The 20,267-nt window shown below is 37.4% G+C and overlaps 1 protein-coding gene across 1 annotated transcript in view; it reads left to right on the top strand.

Moving 5' to 3' along the window:
• The window catches only part of DNER (delta/notch like EGF repeat containing), a 107,354-nt gene extending 87,087 nt beyond the window's left edge, over positions 1-20,267 (top strand). Inside the window, exons 9-13 of the mRNA XM_052686835.1 lie at positions 993-1,115; positions 2,980-3,093; positions 4,776-4,907; positions 10,992-11,238; positions 17,834-20,267. Coding sequence (XP_052542795.1) covers positions 993-1,115; positions 2,980-3,093; positions 4,776-4,907; positions 10,992-11,238; positions 17,834-17,945 — 728 coding nt within the window. The 3' untranslated portion in view covers positions 17,946-20,267. The remainder of the gene's footprint in view (positions 1-992; positions 1,116-2,979; positions 3,094-4,775; positions 4,908-10,991; positions 11,239-17,833) is intronic.

Below are 20,267 nucleotides of genomic sequence, written 5' to 3'. Positions count from 1 at the left end.
AATTTCCAGAAGGGATACAAACATTATGAAAAATGCATGTATTAGTACAAATCTTCATACTATTTGTGTTTGTACTTTGAAGAAAGAACATCTTTTGTTTGTACTCTTAAATTCTAAGCCTTCCCCTAAAGGTTATTTGGCTAATTATGAAGCACTCCCTGAATCTCAGATGAGTGGGAAATAACTGCTTAGAAACACTTGAGCAGATTGCCTTTTTCATTGGTCACACATACCTGTTTACAGGGAGGAAGCAATGTTTATGTTGCATTTAATCACATTATTTATATTTACTGAGAATTGTGACCAGTTTATTTCCTAGAAATATTGTCTAGAAAGATTTTTAACTACTGTTAAGACTGATGATCATATGTATATTTCAAGCAGATTATCTCCCTTTTTTGTATTTTATGGTAAAAGTGAGTGGCCCTTAACAAGCCTCAAAACTATTCAGTGCTCAAATTTTCTTTGTCTGAATAGCCAGTCCATAATACCTCCCTACTATACTTGGGAATACCATATAAAGTATCTTAATGCTTATGAATTGTTTTGACTTTGTACAGTGTAAGTTGAAATATATTATCATTCTAATTACCATTTTACAGTTATCACTTCTTTGATGAAAAGTTGCTTTGTGGCAAGGACTCAAGAAAACTCGAATATGTAGAAAATAGATTATTCCATTTTGTCATCTGAATGCAGTCATTTGCATTGTTCACAGTGGCTTTGGCCAGCTGCCTCAGTGCCTGCCACCTCACTGTGCTTTATCACATTGAGACTGGCTGGGTTGTCTCAGATTCCTGGATTATTATATGTATATATATATTTTGTCATTTTATCTTTGGAGCAGATGTCCTTAAATTAATGTCTCAACATGTATCTGTCTGCACAGTGCATTTCAACTAGCACACACCTGCACACAGCCTATCAAAGCATAATTATTAATTTTGACTGGACAGTGTTTCACGGCTTTATTTCCTTTTTGTGTGATTTAGGTTACCATGGCCTTTACTGTGAGGAAGAATACAATGAATGCCTTTCTACACCCTGCCAGAATGGGGCCACCTGCAGAGACCTCGAAAATGGCTACAAGTGCTTGTGTCTTGCTGAATATGAAGGTAAAATGGCTCTCATCTCTTGTTTTTTGAATGTTCCATGTATTATTTTACTATAGGTTTGGTTAAAAACTGATATACCGAATCCTCTATTGAGCAAAAACAAATCCTGCACGTAAAATCAATAGTAGCAAGCTTTGGTGTAGATCCTGATCCCATGGTCTTCATTCACATGAGTAGTTCAGAGTAGTTCAGACATAGCTAGCTTGTGTAGTTACTCATTTGAGAAATGTATGCTCCTGTATGGGGACAAGTGGAATCTGTCCTTCTGAAGTGTGCTTTTTTCCTACTGTTTTTAAGTTGTGCAGAGGGTTTTCAAAGAAAGAATAATAAAATTATTTCATCAGCAATTCTTGGGAGCCATTGTATGGAGAGCTTTTCAAATCTTACTTTGGATTTTCCTAGTGAAGTGGGTTAAAAACACAGTGATAAAATATTAGTATTCAAAGTAGATTAGCACAGAGGAGTAAAAAGGGAAGTTTTTATTTTGGCTGTTCGTTTAGAAGACCATAAAGCCCAGTAGCAATAGTTCTGTGACTGCTTTACCATGTTAAGCACATCTGGTCCTGGACAAATTTGAATGGAATCTGTCTTCAGTGTTTCACAAATGATTTAAATATAGAGCAGGAAAGTATGTACAAAATCTTGTACAAAATCTTAGACAGTGTAGCACTTTACCATTCTGTGATACATCCATCCCTTTCTGGAGGGCTAAAACACTGCTTTGTTTTGTGTGTTCTGTTTGGAGTTGTGCTGTGAGAATATTTTGAACTTATGTATTATTTCTATTATATATCTATAAACACGGAATGATTATGTTTTAAGGAACATTACCCCAGCATTTTTTCTCATTAAGAGTATCAGCCTTTATCCATGTTGATAAGTAATGCTCATTTAACAGCTTTTTGAGGCTAAATATTCATTCCATGCTGCTGATTGCACTGTTCTTTGTCAATAAAGAATTCATCACTGAAGAGGTGTAGTCAGATGACCCTCAGCTTTTCATAACAGGAGCATTTAAGGAGCACTTAACCATAACATTATGACTTCATCTTTTGCTTTCAACCAGTTTGTACGTGCAAGTGAGAGCTCTGTGCATTCAGCATATTTTGCTTCAAATTAAAGCATTAGACCTGGTCCTCTGAACAGTTTTTGCTGATTACTGAGCTTTCTTCTTTCCACACTTAATGTATGCAGTGTTCCTAATGAACAGAGCAGAGGTAACTGGCTCCAGATATTATGTGGGCTATTATGTGGGCTTCAATTTTACTAACGCCTCTCCCTGTCTGCAGTCCTCCTCCATGCCCCTGCCTTTTTCTGGACAGACTCCTTGTAGCTCCCAACATGCAAATGTGGCTCCTGACTCTGCTGGCCTCCTCTGCTTTGCTGCAGAAGTAGACGCTGACTAACTCAAGTGTTTACTTATAGCTATGCATTTGAATAAATTAATTTATCTTCTTAATTGCCTCAGCTGTGCTCCTCCATTTCCTGCGAAGGTCAATGAGAGGCATCAGAATGCTTATGCATATAATTACATTTTTATGTTCAGTTATTACAGAAGATGATTATTGTTTAAATTTTATTAAAGAATAGCTGATCAGATTATGCATCACTATGTCATTGTTTTTTGTAGAAACTCCCGCAGGTCTTGTTAGCAGAAATTGCCCTACCTCCCTCATGAGTCATAAGGGCAGTGGGAAAGCACGTGTATTAAAGCTTCAGCACCCCAGAATGTATGGCTGCAGTCATACGGCAGGCTTGGAAGTTGCACATCATTGCACTCCTCCTCCTGAAGTTACCACCTGTTCTGATTCCAGACAGTCAATGTGCATAATGTTAACAGCAGTTACTAATTTTTCCTTTTCAGGAAGTCTGTGTGAATTATACAAAGATCCTTGTGTTAACATCAACTGTCAGAATGGTGGCACTTGTGACAGTGAAGGGCTGAATGCCACATGTATTTGTGCACCTGGATACGCAGGCAAGTAATTTGTGCCTTACACAGGATGTTTAGTTGACAGTGTTTACCATGTCCGAAAAGAAGACAAACACCAAATAAGACAGCATCTCTTGAAGGACACTAATTAATTTGGATAGTGGTGGATTGTAGTCAGTCTAGTGGGAATAAAAATGTATTGATATTTCTTGAAATTCCTTTCAAATTAAAAAGTTTTGTAGTAAAAAAGTATGTTGTTGAAGGGAATTCACTAGGCAAATGTCTGTCTAGTGTACTTTCTGAGACGAGACTTCTGCTTGAGACTAGATTGCATTTTAAAAATAAAATTTTGAAGAGTTTCAGGTAAGCCAATATACTAATTGGACACTTGAAGCTGGAAGATGTTGTAACCTTGACCCATTAATTACTGTGAACTGAAGAAACCACTCATTCTGTTACCTGAACGTACAATCTCTAAAGGCCCTGAAGTGCTTGTTACAAATCAGTTTGTACTTTCAGAGTAATGATAAGCAGCCCATTTAATCCTTTGGCCTTATATTTAAACTGATATGATTTGTGTAATCAAAATATCTGCTATAATATATTCTAGAATTTGATGCTCTGTTAGCCATATAAGGTAGCATCCAAGTTATAGTAATAGATGAACCTATTCATAGCCTTTTGTAGATCAAATAGTGCTTTTTTTGCTGTGATAAAGGCCATTAAAAAAAAAAAGCTTTCTGTTGCACAGCGGCTGTTTCTTAGAGGCACTTATTATCTACATTATAATAACTCCATAGCAATTTGGGATATAATGGCAATTTGTTATATTGTATTTGCTTTAGAAAGAATTTATATTTAAAGCAGGGAGAGAATACTCTGAGTGAGGTAAGTCAAGTCACTTATCCATTAAGTTTTGTTCTTACCTGGTTGAACAAGGGTTTTTCCTTTCTAAGGGTTCTGTGTGGCTTCTTGAAGGACTTATGAAATATTTTTGATGTTCTTAGAGTCGTGGAATGGTTTGGGTTGGAAGGAGCTTTAAAGATCACCCAGTTCCAACCTCCCAGTTGTGGTCTGGTTGCCCCACACCAGATCAGACTGCCCATGGCCCCATCCAACCTGGCCTTAAACACTTCCAGGGATGGGTCATCCACAGCTCTCTGGGCCTCGCTGCCCTCTGAGTAAAAAATTACTTCCTGACATCTAAAGTGCCTCTTTTTTAATCTAAAGCCACACCCCCTTCTCTTGTCACTATCAGCCCTTGTAAAAAGTCAGTTCCCCTCCTGCTTATAAGCTCCATTCAAGTACTTGGAGGCCACAAGGAGATCTTCCCAGAGCTTTCTCTTCTCCAGACTGAACAATTATAGAATCATAGAATGGTTTGGGTTGGAAGGGACCTTTAAGATCACGTAGTTCCAATCCCCTGCAATAGGCTGGGACACCTCCAGCTACACCAGGTTGCTCAAAGCTCTCTCCAGCCTGGCCTTGATTGCCTTCAAGGAGGAGGCATCCAACTCCCTCAGCCTGTCTTTATCAGAGAGGTGCTCCAGCCCTCAGAGCATCATTGTGGCCTTCCTCTTTGTGGCCACCCTGTGAACAAAGATGCTTTTGAGCTATAAGGTATTAAGCAGAGAAAAATCAAATGACATTGATGACATGTCTAATGTGTGATATGGCTGCTGTATAGAAGTTGGTTTTTTGCTTTTTTTTTTGTCTCCTGATACAAGGTGAAGAATGTGAAATTGACATTAACGACTGTGACAGCAACCCATGTCACCATGCTGGAACTTGCATAGATCAGCCCGGTGGTTACACTTGTCACTGTCCACATGGGTGGGTTGGTGCAAACTGTGAAATACGTAAGTTTTGCAAGAACTTCAAAAAGTTGTGTTTTTTTTAAGATATGTGTATATATATATATATATATATATATATATATGTACTTACTTGTCTTAAAAACTTTAAAAAATGATACTGGCTTATGCTGCAGAAATTTACATTTTTCTCTAAATATTTGTCTGTAAAAATAATCCAAATCATCTGTAAATTATCAAAATTCTGTCAAATGCATTTTAGAGGAGAATGCTGAACTAGATTTGGACAATAGGAATCAAGCATAAGGATGATCAGGATGAAGATAAGGCCACAGCATTTCAAAAGTAGCTGTGAAAGCTGGAAAATTCTGTTTCTGGCACCTTTCCTGGTGATGTGTTGGGCCAGATTGTCAAAGACGCTGCCTCACAGTTGGGCACTGTGCAGTTTGTCTCTTAATTGCACGTATGCTTCAGAGCATTTTCGTACTCAACTTGCGTAAAGAGCTGTGTACACAGCAGACTGGTACTGACTTCTGAGCACCTGCAGTTCTAGAAATGTTTCCACAAAACTTTTGAACTTGCTTCCCTCAGGCCACCAGGTCTGTGTAATTATGCTGACTGGTGTGCACATGCTGTTACCAACCTTTTTCAGGACTAATTTCCACCAGATTTGTTAGGAAGATAAAGGTCTCTTAGACAAGTATTTCCTAACATTTAGTAAGATTTAGGGAAGGTCTGGTAAACTCCATTGTGATCCCCCTTAGCACAGAGGAAAGCTTTAGTGCAAACTTGCACTTATTAAGCAGTAGAGAGTACATGAGAAAAACGAAATATGAAGCCCAACTGTGGAATATTTAATACAGAAATTAGTTTTTATTCCTGCTGCACAGAGGGCTACTTTATATTTCACTGATGTCTCATTCTTGGGCTACAGATTTCTTCTCTACTCAACTTTAGCTGTTCTTGAATGCTCAAATTCCATGGCCATAGATCCCTTCAAGATTTTACACAGATGCACACATTTCTGTGAGGGGATTATTTACACCTCTAGCATTTTACACAGAAAATACACTCAGAAAATTCCTATTGTACATTTATGAGAAAATGTCTACACAAAGGCTGGAATAAAAAATGTTTTCTATGTATCATTTCCACAATGACAATATAAAGCTTCATTTTTTACTAAAACATTGCTTAAATATGTCAACTGCTTTTTAAGTTTATTTCTATTCTCAGTGTTAGTCCCTACTTTAACCCAAAATGTCATCACCCAGCGTGGTGTTGGGAACACAGTGCTGTGTGCTGGCTGTACGCAATATTGCTGGTGCTACGCGGGGATCAGATGAGCTTTTACTGACAGGGCTGCTCGACATGCATGTCTCAGGAGTCACTGAGTTAATGAGCAAGGAAGTACAATTCTGTCTTCGTTAGCTAAGTAGTGGGCTGACAGATGAGCTCAGTTCTTAGAAAAGCAATCATCGTCCTTTAGACATGTTTCAGGGAGTGCCTGCATATAGTAACAATTACGTTTCTGTTACGTTATGGAATGAATAACTAAGGGAAAACAGGGAGGGCTGCATGTTTCTGAGCCCTGCAGATGAGCTGTATGAAATCAGGGATGTTTGTTCTGGAGTCCTTTGGCTGTCATGCCCTAGGGTGACTAAGATTTTGGTGCTTTCAACCACAGATACATAGTGTAAGTGTGGGAAATGGGGAGAAAGCAGAACAGATGGTGGAAGGAGCCTTTTCAGCCACCCAGCTGCTCAATTATTCCTGCATCACTCTGTAAGGGACATATACCTCTAATAACTAAAAAGACAGCTGAGGTTCAAGCTTACAACTGCGAGTGGTCAAATAAATTCTTTCTGACCCAATTTGTAAGTCTGCAAGAGAAGGAGTGGAAAAAACTAAACTTGAAACATCATTCTCTTGAGTGAGGAGATTGTCTCTGCTTAGTGCATATTTTTCTACATGTAGCATCTGGTTATACATGAACAGCAGTGGCCTTGTCTGCTGCTCAAGAACTTGGAATTTCTTTTCATTACATGCTTGTAAATGATGTAATTTTAAATGATGGGAAGAAGCAACAGCATGTATTTATTACTGTAGCAAGCCTTTCACTGACTTCACTGATTTGTTCTTCTATCTTGTGAATGTTGTGACTAGAGGCAGGCGATTATCTGAGTGTTAATTGGCATTGATAATACTGCAAGCCTGATTTTTAACCAGAAATATTGGTCCTTTCCTTCCCACCTCAATATTTGGGCAGTAAATCATTTTGTATTTTTCGTGGCAACTGCTTTCAATTGAAGAGGCTGAAATTATTGTGCATATATTTTTTTTCCAAACAAACCAGATGCTGGAGTTATATATGTAATAATAGTGTAGAGAAATTAAAAATGCAATCTACCACTAGTTTGTTCGGTAAGTTTATCATCAACAAATGTCAGTTTCCCTTGCTAGTAAAGTTTCTTTTATCCAACATCAAATGAAAATGTTGTTATGGGGCCCTGTGATACTTCACAACAGCCAGATCTAGGTATGGACATGCAGCTTCTCTAATCAGTATAGTGGCTAATACAGAAAGCTGTGGAAGGTTTCCTAAACTCCCTGGATTTTAACAGGTATATAAAGGATTATGCAAATAGAGAGGGACTGAGTTTTGAAGAAATCACTTTGCAGAAGGATTTAAAAGCATTTTGATCTGCAGGTTTTTCTACAGAGCTATGTATCTGTGGGAAGTTCTTTGTGCTCAGAGCTAAGAGTTGTCTGTCTGATCTGAACTCAGTCTGGTCATGTCTAGAAATAAAAAGTCCATATCCAGCTCCTTTATGAACAGATGCAGCACATCTCGGCTTGCTGGAGCTCAATCAGTGGTGCATGGAGTTTCTACTCAGCTCTAAAGGTTGAATCTTTTGGTATATCTGCTTCTGCTGGTCTCCCCGTAGCCCCTTGTCATATTTATTATATTGCTTCAGCATTTTGTGGATAATAGTGTATTGGAAATTAGATTTACATGCTGTATAGTGGCTTCCTCTCTATTGGACCATCCTCTGAACACTGGAAAAAGACAAGATGGATTGCTGCTAGGGAGTCTTTTGACTAAATCCATCACGCTTTATCTTTCGTGACTTTCTGTTACTGGCTGCTATGAAGAGGCTGACTGTACTTAGCTTGTTGAAAAATTCTCCAATTACTGTTAGTTCCCCATTTTATTTTACTAGCTATCTGTTTTACCAGCTTGAATAACTGAAATCACTACTCTACTATCCCATCAGGGTTTCAGAGTTATCCTTTTGTCAGATGGCATTCTTCAGTTTTCAAGCTCTGTATGTACAAAAAAAAAAAACAACCAGTGAAGAGAAATGTAATTCACCTAGATGAACTGTGATATTTATTAGAACATGTTATGGTTCTTTACCAGTGTTAGCAATTCCAATTAAATAGGATTAAATTGGTCTTAATTATAAGGAAGAGATTTTTCTTTCAAGATGAACTGTATTTGCCTAAAAAGTTAATGGGGCATTCGGTGTAAAAATGGTTATGAAATGTCTCTCATGGATTCTCTAATGCCTGTTAGTTATATAGTTAATATCATAACCTTTGCCACTGCTATAATTATTAATGTATTTATGTTCTTTCTAATCTTTGGAGTATAAGCTGTTAATCTTTGTATTTTTATCTGCTGAAGAAGAAAGGAAGAAATATCTCTCATACGTAGCATGTAGAGATGGAAGACGCAGAGTCTAAAGCAGGACTGTCTTGCCATATATTTGCTCACATGAGATCTGATTTTGGCTTAGTCTGACAACCTGACAGAAACCACCATGTGTGATGAATGTGCTGCAGGACAAAAATAGAAACCTATCCCAAACTGCACAGAGCACAGCTGCACTTGCTCCTCATTGTCTGCCCAAGCAAATCGCAGTAACAGCACTGTAGAAACATTAAATCCCTGAATGATTCAGGCAGATAGAAACTTTACTGATCTCTTTTTTTAGGAAGACTTTTTAAGGAAGATTTAAAAAAACAACAGTAATAAGCAGTCCCATAAACAGAGCAAATTTGCAAACACAAAGTGTGAGAAAGCACAAGCTTGGGGTGCATCAGGACAGCCCTTTACTATTATATAAGAAAAGCATCCATTTCTTCAAAGAGCGCCCAGATGAATCCCATATGCTAATCTTTCAGACTTTCCCTCTACTTTCCTCTAAAATAGACTTTCTTTTTCCTGCACTACCTGTAAGTTCCCCTGTATTTCTGTGATAAATGCAGATTCTATCCACAGATGCTACTAAACGTGTCATTGTAGCTCAGGGGTTCAAATCACTTAACCATCATCAATATCCTTGAGAGGTGGCTGCTAAGAATATGCTAACGTTCTCAAAGCACGTCCTTGACAACCCTGTTCCTAGACTGCATTTGTCATTAAGTAAAAGGAGTTTCCCAAACAGTGTAAAGCAGAAGTCCCTTTAAAAAAAGAACAGTCACTTTCTAGAAATAACTTGAGAAGAGTGTCAGATTTCTGTAGTTAGAATGATTCAAGTCCATTCCAGGTCTGAAATAATTTACCGTAGCCTTAAAGGACTGCCAAAAATGAACCCTAGAGGGAAGTGCAGGCTAGTAAGAAATCTAAAGTTAATAAGAAAGAAGTGTGAAGACATAGGCAATTGATAAATAATTTGCTTGGCATTGACAGGCAATAGTTTGGGCATTGAGAATATTTATAGAAAAACGTTGGGGATGTAAAATACAGGAAGCCTCTTCCAGACTAGCTCTACTTTAATTTCTGCTTTGAGACCTTTCAGGGAACTTAGGCATGAGCTCAGTGCTTATGATGTGCCCTTTTGTCCTTGAAATGCTGGTCCTTCATAGGAATGCGTATCTGCCTTCCTGTGCTTTGCAGGGCACTATGCATCTCATAAAAGAGGAATGGTTTTTCTTCAGTACAGGCATTTTAAATGGAAGGTTCCAAATATACTCATGTCCAGATATGTTCAAAACCATAATCTTTCAAGTCTGATCATATGCCATTCTAAGAATGGACCTTAAGCATAAGGTCTTTGGCAGAATGATGGTGGAAGATGTTAGTGCAAAAGATAATAAGCTTCTTGAGCACAGTGTCATGCCTACATTAAGAGAACTCCTCGACCTGCACTGTCATCTCTGGAAGAGGCAGTCTTTTTTTCCTCGAGTGACTTCTGCTTTGTCTGTACGTGAGGGGGGATGATTGTTTACCCTGATACAGCTGTCAAAATAATGGGGCTAAGGAAGAAAATGTATGAGACACGGTGCCTGTTTTTTGTACTAATCTGTGCACTGACAGAAAGTCTTATCTACTTAGGCTACAGAATTTTTTTGGTCGGAGAATGTACTCTTGCAAACCAACAAGAATGTTGATCTGTACTGGGAGGTCACCTAAATCTAATTCCACCTTGCTTGAAGGTGAAAATTATCAAGCTTTTGAGGACTTGAAAAAGACTTTAAAAAGTTTTTTCTTGCTATTTTAAAACATTGTGAATTTGTATAGTAATAACAGATTAAAAAAAATTAAGGCAAGAAAGGTGCATTTGAGGGTTTTTGGGAGAACAGTCTGGTGCTGAAAGTATCTGCATTTTGGTACAGACACAACAAAGCACCGTATTTGAAAATAAAACCAAACATGTTTAATATGCATTAAATCATATTTTAGTAGAAGCATTCACTAATTTATTGGGAGAAATTGCACAGAAAATCTATAAAGCACTGGAAACTTTCAGATAAAAAACCTCCCTGCCTTCATAGAGCATGCAGTTTAGTAAAGCATAATGTGAGAATAACTAGCTCGCTTTCTATAATTTGGATTAAATAGGAGACCAAACTAGAGAAATGATTTTTTATGATCATTAAAAAGGTACAAAAATGATGATTGAAAGATCAAGTAGTGCTGTTTGAATTTGCTGCACATTAGGCATGCTGAGATATCCATAGCAGAGCCTGGAAAGTTTCAAATTATGTATTCCTGGCTCAGAAGTCTCTAGAAAAATACTGAAAGTGTATATAATAAAATAATTCCATTCAGCAGGAAGGTTATAAAGTACTATTTCATACTATAAAATACTAATTATACCTTCTGTTTCTTATTGGCAGATCTGCAGTGGAAGTCCGGGCACATGGCAGAGAGCCTCACAAACATGCCTCGTCACTCCCTTTACATCATAATTGGGGCTCTCTGTGTAGCATTCGTCCTGATGCTGATTATTCTAATTGTGGGAATATGTCGCATCAGCCGTATCGAATACCAAGGCTCTTCCAGGCCAGCCTACGAAGAGTTTTACAATTGTAGAAGCATCGACAGTGAATTCAGTAATGCAATTGCTTCTATCCGACATGCCAGGTTTGTTCTGGGGATGTTAATTTAAAAGAAATCTGTTGTGATATGCAATTTCAGTCCCTGCGTGTTGCATCTAACTGCTGCTGGCAGAGAGTGGGCTGCTTCGCTCTGAGAAGACTGGATCAGTGGCATTGCTCCTTGTTCTTTCTGATCCCTGTTCTGTTCTCAGCTCAAGTATGGTAACCCAGCACAACTCCTTGAAGGCAGCAGGAGTTACTCTGACTTTGTTTGGTGTGACTAGTGAAGAGGGACAGATGCAGTCCTTAGCCTGTAAGATCTATTTAGGGTAAAGATACTCTCTAAATGATGCATGCAAGTGATTTGATGAGACAGCAAAGCCAGTTGTTGATTTTTTGATTAATTTACCATACTATTCAGTTGGATTCTTCAAATGACTCATCTTCTGTGCCTTATTTGCCTCCAACTGAGAATCTTTCTTCCTTGTTTTCCTCAAGAGAGTAGTCTCTTGATGTTTAATTTTAATGGAGTGATGGCACCCAGGGCATTGAGTGTTGGAATAATACAAAAGCCAGACTGGAAGGGATTCAATAGCTCAAGAGCAAGCCATTGTATTGATGTAGCATTAATTATACCTAGCTCTCTGCCAATAATTGCCTTTAAAAATCTCCAAAGTAGTTGAATTGAGTTAGAAAGTGCTTTCCTAAAATCCAACCTAGATTTTCTTTGCTATGCATTAGACCACTTCTTGCTGTTTTTCAGGTCATCATGCACAGTAGTGTATCACCATTCCCTTTACAGTACTTATGTACATCAGGTCTCCGTCCTTCCCTTCCTCCCTCAGTAGAAGCACAACTATTATTGTCTTCCCTGGAGTAAGCCAACCCGTTCCTTCAGTATTTCCTCCTGGATCACGACAGCCTCTTTACTGGCTCCCTGTGACACGTTCCAGATTGTTTTTCTCTTTTTTGAAGAGTGGTCCCTCAAAATGGAAATAGTTATCCAGGTGAAGCTTTGCCTGTACCAAAAGAACTGAGCAATCACCTCCTGTATTTTATTTATGTCAGTTCTATTTTCACATTTGAAAGTGAAACCTTTTTCTTTTAATTGGCCTTACACCAGTAACTAATGATTCAATTTTGCGATGTCTTAGTCTCTTCCCTCACCTCCAGCATCCTTTTGCCATATTGCATCCTAGCCAGTGTTGTTTTTTTATGTACTTGACATCTCTTAATAGGATAGAACTTTCATTTTTTGTCGTTCCTTTTTCCCATTTCTTTTTGTCAAGATCACTTTGAATTCCAACAACAATTATATTACAATTAAACTGCTTTTAAAAGAATGGAAGGAGAGATGTTCCTGTGCATTGATGTGGAGAAATGTGTGCATACTGGGTAGTGATTTTCTGGTAATTCATTTTCTAAATGCTCCAGTTCTGTTTCAGTGCAAAAAAAAAAAGGTTAATTTGTACCAGCACTGAACTTCTCCAAGCAATCTGAAATGGATGAGGAGTTCCCACAGTCTCACTTAATCATACTGCAGCTTTGAGCAGTAGCTCTTTAAAGTGTTCCAACTAGATTTACATTAAAACATTTGTTTGTTGTCAAATTATATTAACCAGTAAATGTTTTAAAAAGGAAGTTGTATATGGTTTACTTAATATAGTAATCCAAATAATATCAGTACTCTTTTAAGTCTTCCCTTGAAGTCTCTTTTTCCTCTCAGCCTTACATTTCTTCTGCTAGGAGCTCAGCATCTCCATAGCACACACATCCTGAGAACTGCTTTTTTCTTTAGTTGCTTTATGGTCCACGAAATGCTTTATGGCTTTTTATTCATTGGCCTTGTGAATCTGCTGTTATGTACTGGACATCTCCTAGGGTGGAGAGCAAGTGCAAAACTGTTAATCTTTCATATCAAACACCTTTTGTCTTATTTGTGCAGCAGTGGTGAATGTGTCATTCCTGTTCATTTACTACTCCTGTTGCTCTTCCCCAAAGACTGGGAATGGTCTCCTGAGGAACACTGTGAAACACCTGGGTTTCCTTATTTACTTCTCAAAGCAAATTTGGCAGCTTTCTATCCAAGGGTACCTAAGCAAAGTGTACAGCAAGGCAGGATCTTTTGAATCTGAATTTCCTCTGCTTTTTGGAGTCTCACTGGCTGGTAATGGAAATGTTCAAAATGAAAATTTCCTGTATGAAGCCATTTATATCTTGGAAATTTGACGATTTCAGGTCTTTTTACTAATCTCTGGGTTACTCAGAATGAATCTCCACTAATTACAAAAGGCGAAAGTTTAGAAAAACAAATTTGCATCGGGGTTAAATGACATCCAAAGAAGTCTTTAAACTGGGATGTATTCATGATGATTTTTTCAGATCTAAATTAAGCAGTTAAAAATCACATTATTGGAATCTGACAATAAAAGCTTTCCCTATCTTGGGAAAGGTGGTCCTATAAAATGCAAATGAAAATAAGCATATTTATTCCAAATAATTCTTCTCTTGCTCTCATAAAATGGATGCATCATAAAAAAGACAAGACAGTTGCCAAGTTAGTTAATTAGAGAGATTTGGTGTGAAGGTTATTGTGTCCATTTTGGCTTCAGGAAGATGTAAAATACTGCTTTGATCATGTCAACCCAAGAAGAGGAGCACAACTTTCATTGTTCTTTTTGTATAAACACACAAATCTGTGTATTTAGAAAACCCAAGTCTGACTTTGACACCGTATTAAAAGACCTGACTTTCAAATAATAGCTTCTCAGCATTTTCTGAAAATCACTCTCTTTCTCAGTTAGATACCAAAACTTGCTAGTAATTTTGGGAAATGTAGGCCTAAGGAAAAGTGAGTAGATTATTTTCTTTAAATGTAAGGTTCCTGACAGTGTCAGTAGGTGTCCAGGGAGTATGAATGCCTGGTGCATATACTGTAAATTATTTTAAAATTAGTTGTTCAAGTTTCTTAGCAGGTCTTTCTTCTGATCGTTTTTTTTATAATTTGATCTTTACTAATCAATGTACTTTTGCTGTAAGAGAAAATGAATGTGCTAAAGGGATACTTTTACTAAATGTTCTTAGAATTATCAGAGCAGAACTAGATAGTCTTCTAACAAAGTGAAGCACTGCTGTTTTTAATATTCATTATGCAAAGACTAAATAAATACTCCATTTATATTCATCTCATTTTTAAAGCTTTTAAATTTTGAGAATGCTGTTATAAAATAATTGACCCCTTGATAATACAGCCGTAAGATTTCATTAAATTGGAACCAGGAACTGCTGTTGAAACTGTATCATTCACTTTAGAAAAGCATCCACACTGACTTCATAAAATATCTGATTACAGCCATGGCACTACTGTAAGATCTTCTCGTGTTTAGATACCATTAGCATTAGACTTCATGCACTGCTTATAGTGTAGTTTAATTCTTACTTCCATGTGCTGCCTCTTGTTCTGTCTGTGGAAGCTGAAGAGCCTGGTGCATCAGGGTCTGATTAAGTCACCTTGTCACTGCGGGCTCAGCTGCTCCCCACTCCATGCGCTGTGCACGTTCTGAGCAGTGAGCACGCTCCTGTGTTTGCTTGCTGTGTCAGACTGCAGAACATGAGGCTTCCTGAATCTGATGAGCTTTAGCACAATTTTCTTACCCTCTGCCAGAGTCTCAACTTCATGGAAACTATAGGATTACAGTTCAGTAATATTAAGGAACACACAGTGCCACTTGTGAACAAGGTAGAGAAAATTATTTTTCTCATTATTCTCCTCCTGTGGAGAAAAGAATAATCCCTTCCTCCTGTGGCTATGCATTTTTTTTTTTCCTTCTGATCTCTCTCTTTTCTTTTCCATGATTAAACTTTATTTGTGGATGCATTGTATGTTTTTGAGCAGAGTAGCAATAGGTGGTTTTTCTTCTGCTTCTAGGCATGCTCCAAACTGCAGTCTGCGTCACCGAAGTTAGACATCACCATTTCCTTAGAGATTGGCTATACAATTTTCTCAAAGTTCTTCTGCTTGCATGGAATTTGTGAGGTTAATGATTCTCCATGGCTAGCTCTCTTTTGAAGTGTTTTTTTAAGGAAGTGGAGAGGCAACCCTTTCCCATGTTGAAGTAGATTTTGCAGACAGATGTGGAGCTGCCATCGCCAAGAATTCCGATGTTGAATATATACTATCCCCCAGATTGTCATGGAGCCCTCTGTCTCTTAGTCAAGTTACACAAGTTGATTTTATTCTGTGTTTCATTACAAAGTGTGCTTTCTTATTCTCAGTATCACTTTTAAACGCTTTCTATGCCACTAGTAAATATCTCTGATAGGTACCTTGGAACAGTATTATTACTCATAAATAGTAATTAATGCTACACTTAGAGGCCATGAAACTTCCCTAGTACTCCTGATATGCTGTCTTTCTATATCTAAGTTCATAATTCTTCTTCTGATGCAGTATGCTACTGTTAAACATCCGTTACATCACTCCAGTCTTTTTCCAGCATCTGTGCATCTCAGGACTGAGATTTTCCCCATCTGCTGTACAATCTTTGTTCCTAGATAAATAATCTTGTATTGGAATCTTTTTTCATTTTGCAGTAGCAGCATATTAGTTCATCCACTATTCACTGCGGCAGGAACCTTCTTCTTTTCACTATTTATCGCCAGTTTAATCCTTGCATCTTGTAGACTGTATTGGTAATTGTTTCATGCTTTCTTTTCTCATCAATTAAACAGTAAAACAGCATATGATCCTTGTGCAGCCCTACTACGTACACACCCATTAAGTTAGAACTTCCCACTCAGGACCTCTGAGCTGAGCGTTTGGCACTACAAGTAGGGGCTGGCTTCTGGGCCGCCTGATCAAAGCAACGTGGTCACCAGTCAGATGTCTCAGCCAGGCCACAAACAACTAGCATATGTGCTGTGGTCTTTTCTCAGCATTTTCTAATAAGGGGCACATGTCAACCCTGACCTACACAAGAGAACAAATTTTGTGCTGTTCTACCACGTGCAGAAAGCCATGTGTTCTCTGTTCTTGTCAAAAAGGCAAAATTTTACTTAAATCCCTGGAGAATTTTCATTACTGTTTGTATCTATGAGAAAGCTCTATTTGCTTTAAGCCTTTGAGAATGATGAAGAAAATGGGTGATTCAGAACTCATTTCTACCTCTGAGTTAGTAAGATACAATAACTTGATTCCCTGATTTGATTCCTGGAATTTTATATCATTTACAAAAAATCAGATTTATCTTTTATGAAGCTGATGAGTGAACATTGCCTGTGTATACTACAGTAAACTGTAGAAGAAAGGAAATATTCCTGCATGGAAATGTTATCTAGTGTGGCCTTACTGACATCTGAAATACTTTGCAAGATGAGATTTCCAACGTTATGTTGCTTCCAGCAATTTTAGCTTTACCAATAATTCCAGATCACTAAAAACAGCAAAGAATTAAGTTGGAGCAGTCAGGAGGTTGCATAAAAATCTGGGAAGAAAATCAAATTAATTTTGTTTTGGTCTAAATACTTATTATCCTCAAAATCTGACTTTTCTGAATCTCACCTTCCAATGTGCACAAGTTAATACTGAATTAATACAGTGCATAAGAAGGGAATAAAAAGAATCCTTTGTTTAGATCACTACATAAATAAGTCTTTGTGTTTCTGTGTTAATATTTTGCTCTGCACCAGGTCCACAGGGAAGGCAGACTTGACCCTTTTTTGCCTCCTTTTCATATTATTGTTTAAAATTGCAGTCAGAACACAGAAGATATTTTTCCACATTCAAGTTGCATTCTGTATCTTAATAAATAATCAGAATAGTGACAGATTGTCCATGCAGTGCAAAGGCACCTTGACAAGTTCTGGATAGGTCAGTGCTGGAACCTTAATGGTATGGCCACAGGAGTTCTCTGCACTCTGCACTCTTGCATGTGATACCTTTGTGAGATTAGTGTGTTTGTGGCATTGCAACAGCTTCCCTGCCATTAGTTTTGTCAGAATTGCTAATACTGCACAGGATGCTGATAATTTCACCAAGCTTCTCAATTGGATGTCAGGTGAGCAAAGCCTTTAAATTACAATTTTTAATGCTTTGTCGGTGGCATTTGATTCATTGCACTACTGTTGCATTTCCAAATGCAAATGTAGCAAGGTTATCTGTGATTTGAGGGTTTTTTTGTTTGTTTGTTCTGTTTTGTTTTGGTTAATATGTAAGACCTGACCTTAACATAGGTTGTTAGAGAAGGCTATACAATAAAAAAATCTGAAATAAAAATCTGGCCTTGTGAAAATATGTCAGTTTTACTCTCAACTTCTACAGTCTTCTCAGATTCTGGTACTGCTGAACTTGGCTGCTGAATTCCTGCAGAATTCCTTTGATATGGAATCTGTTTATTGCATTATCATTATGATTACTATTACTATTTGTTAATAATTAGAATTAATAACAGTGAGTGGAAGCATGCATTTTTAAAGTTCCAGTTCAGACAGGTAAACATCTGTACTTGTGGCATGTTGCAGTATAATTTAGGATTTACCTAGGCTCTCTGGGCTGTTACTGACAGCATGCCATAGCTCAGAGGGTCGTTGCCATTAATGTGTTCATACTCCCATTTGTCACCAAACCTTTCTTTTATTTCCAGGTTTGGCAAGAAATCCCGACCTGCAATGTACGATGCAACCCCCATTGCTTATGAAGATTACAGCCCTGATGACAAACCTTTGGTTACGCTGATTAAGACAAAAGATTTGTAACCTAGTGAAACTTTTTTGGATTATTTTTCAAAAGGATGGGCTACTAACCTAATTTAAATATTTTTAAGAAGAAAGCATAAGTAATTTAAAACCATTAGATGCTTCAGAATTTTCTGTAGAATATTTAAGAACCAATTTTCTGCAGCTTTTAGTTTGGAAAAATATTTTAAAACAGAATTTGTGAACTTCATGAATTACATTTTAATGTACCTTGAGCTCTATAAACTATAAGCTTATGATAGTGTGTGCTTTTTTCTTGGTAGACACTATTACTAAACCCAGATTGAGTTTCTCGTGCTTGTTACAGAACAGAAAACAATAATTAATGAGGAGTTCTTTATGACATGTCAGTGCCAGCTTTCTCAGTAGAGGTAGGAAAAATGTGAAGCATAATATGATATATAATATATCCATTAATTAAAAAAGTCTAAAATGTTTGTGTTGTGAAGAAGAAACTAGTAAAAATGATTATTCCTAATTGAATGAATTAGCTTTTGCCTTATTCCATGCATGGATAGATAGCCTATTTCTCCATTATTTCCTGAAAGTTGCTGGAACATATTCTTGAGTTGATGTTTGACATTTTTGTAATAGTATTCAGGCTAGGCCTTGTATAATAATTAAAGTGCCTCTTGAGGCAAAGTAAGGGCACGATCCTTTAAGCATTGAAATCAATGAAAAAACTTCCATTGACTTCAGTGGGCATGGGATTAGATCCTACAATTGGACTGAATCTATATTTTTCTTTAAAGGTTGAAGTTTTTTATATTGTGAGTAACCTAAGCATATGGTTTGAGTTGTTTGTTTCCTAAGGTTGTTGATGTACAGTATTGTTTCATGAAATATTGTGTATTTCTCACAGTGCTTCTAATTTAGGGTCAGTATGGTTTATTTGTGGCTGTATTTGATTGCTTATGGTCTTAAAATTCTCGCTTATTTCAGAAAATGTTGAATAAATGTTATCAAGTGAAGACTGCAGTTGTTTCTTTTGTTTTTCTTCATTTGAAAAGGTTGCCTGTAAATCTGAAAGGACGTGAATGTATCATGCTATAAATAATGCCTGAGAGGATATTTCAGCTGTTAATATCTGAAAGCTAAAAAAAAACACAGGGGCTTTATTGATGGGTTATTTTGGCAGAGATTAGCCTGGAAGATGGCAGAAATGAAGAATTATGTGATGTTTCTGGTGAAGTGGTGTGTCTGTTTGAGCTTTCAGTGTAAGGTAAAGAAGAGGAGTGACAAGGCTTCTCTGGCTTAGGTTTAAGGAATGGCAGAAGGAGAAAGTTCAGGTTCAAATCTGTATTTGGCTTAGTTTAGGATGACCTAGAATGAAAAGCTCTGTGTTTAGTTCTAAAACTAATACCCATTTTCAGATGGGAAGTGTAGTAAACCTGGAAGTAAAACCTGTAGTAAAAGGTTTCAGTAAAACCACTCCATATTGTAGAGCACAGCTCAGAGGAGTCTCTTAGTGTTGGGAAGGCTGGCTGGTTGTATATAGCAGATACTAACAGCATGCTGTCTGAATTATATAAACGCCAGATGCATTTCTGAAACCCAGAATACTTTTCCCAACAAGCCAACAGACATATGTTACCTTGAGCTTTCTTGTTGGCAAAAGACAAGAATTACTAGTAGGAGACCTAAAGAAACTAGATTTGAGCCTCCCTAGCATTCTTCAGGCACAGTTTGCTGGGATAAGGGTTGTGGATTTGCATCTGTTGGCTGTTAGGCTCGCTTTTTTCATTCTTTTTCTTTATTCCAAGTATGCAAACTTTTGATTATGGTGACTTCCAAGTGACTTCCATAGATGCTTTAAGAAGCCCTGGCAAAATGACACTGTCAGAAAGAAACTACACCCAATGCCATTTTTAATATCTTTTCTTGAACAGAGGTAAATATATTTGAGTTATGATTGATTTGCTAATCATAAAGAAAACAAATACTCGTACTTCAGAGTTTTTGTCCCTTTCAGTGGTGAAATTAATATTGATTTATCTTTGAAGAAAAACTACAAATCTTTGCAAAATATGGAAATAAGCAACTTGGTTGTTCTAAGGAACATATCTACTAATGCACCATATTTTCCAAGAGAGATGTTGCAATGAGCAGTAGCCCTTCTGCATATAAATCATGCCTTTGTAGTGATTCTTGGCTGTTCTGTATTTCTCTCAAGTGACCAACCTGAAAGATAAGTAATTTGTAAGGAACTGTCAGCTTGAAGCCTCTGGCTTCTGTAAATTATCCTGTGTTTCCTGTGAATTGTGCTTTGAAAATTACTTTTCCTCTTTCCAATTTACTTTATTAAACTCTGATGACATGTTC

The sequence above is a fragment of the Tympanuchus pallidicinctus genome, unplaced genomic scaffold (assembly GCF_026119805.1).
Source record: "Tympanuchus pallidicinctus isolate F22 unplaced genomic scaffold, pur_lepc_1.0 scaffold22, whole genome shotgun sequence".
Classification (NCBI taxonomy): Eukaryota; Metazoa; Chordata; class Aves; order Galliformes; family Phasianidae; genus Tympanuchus; species Tympanuchus pallidicinctus.
Note: the sequence above shows the minus strand (reverse complement) of the source record. Positions and strands in the feature narration are given on the sequence as shown.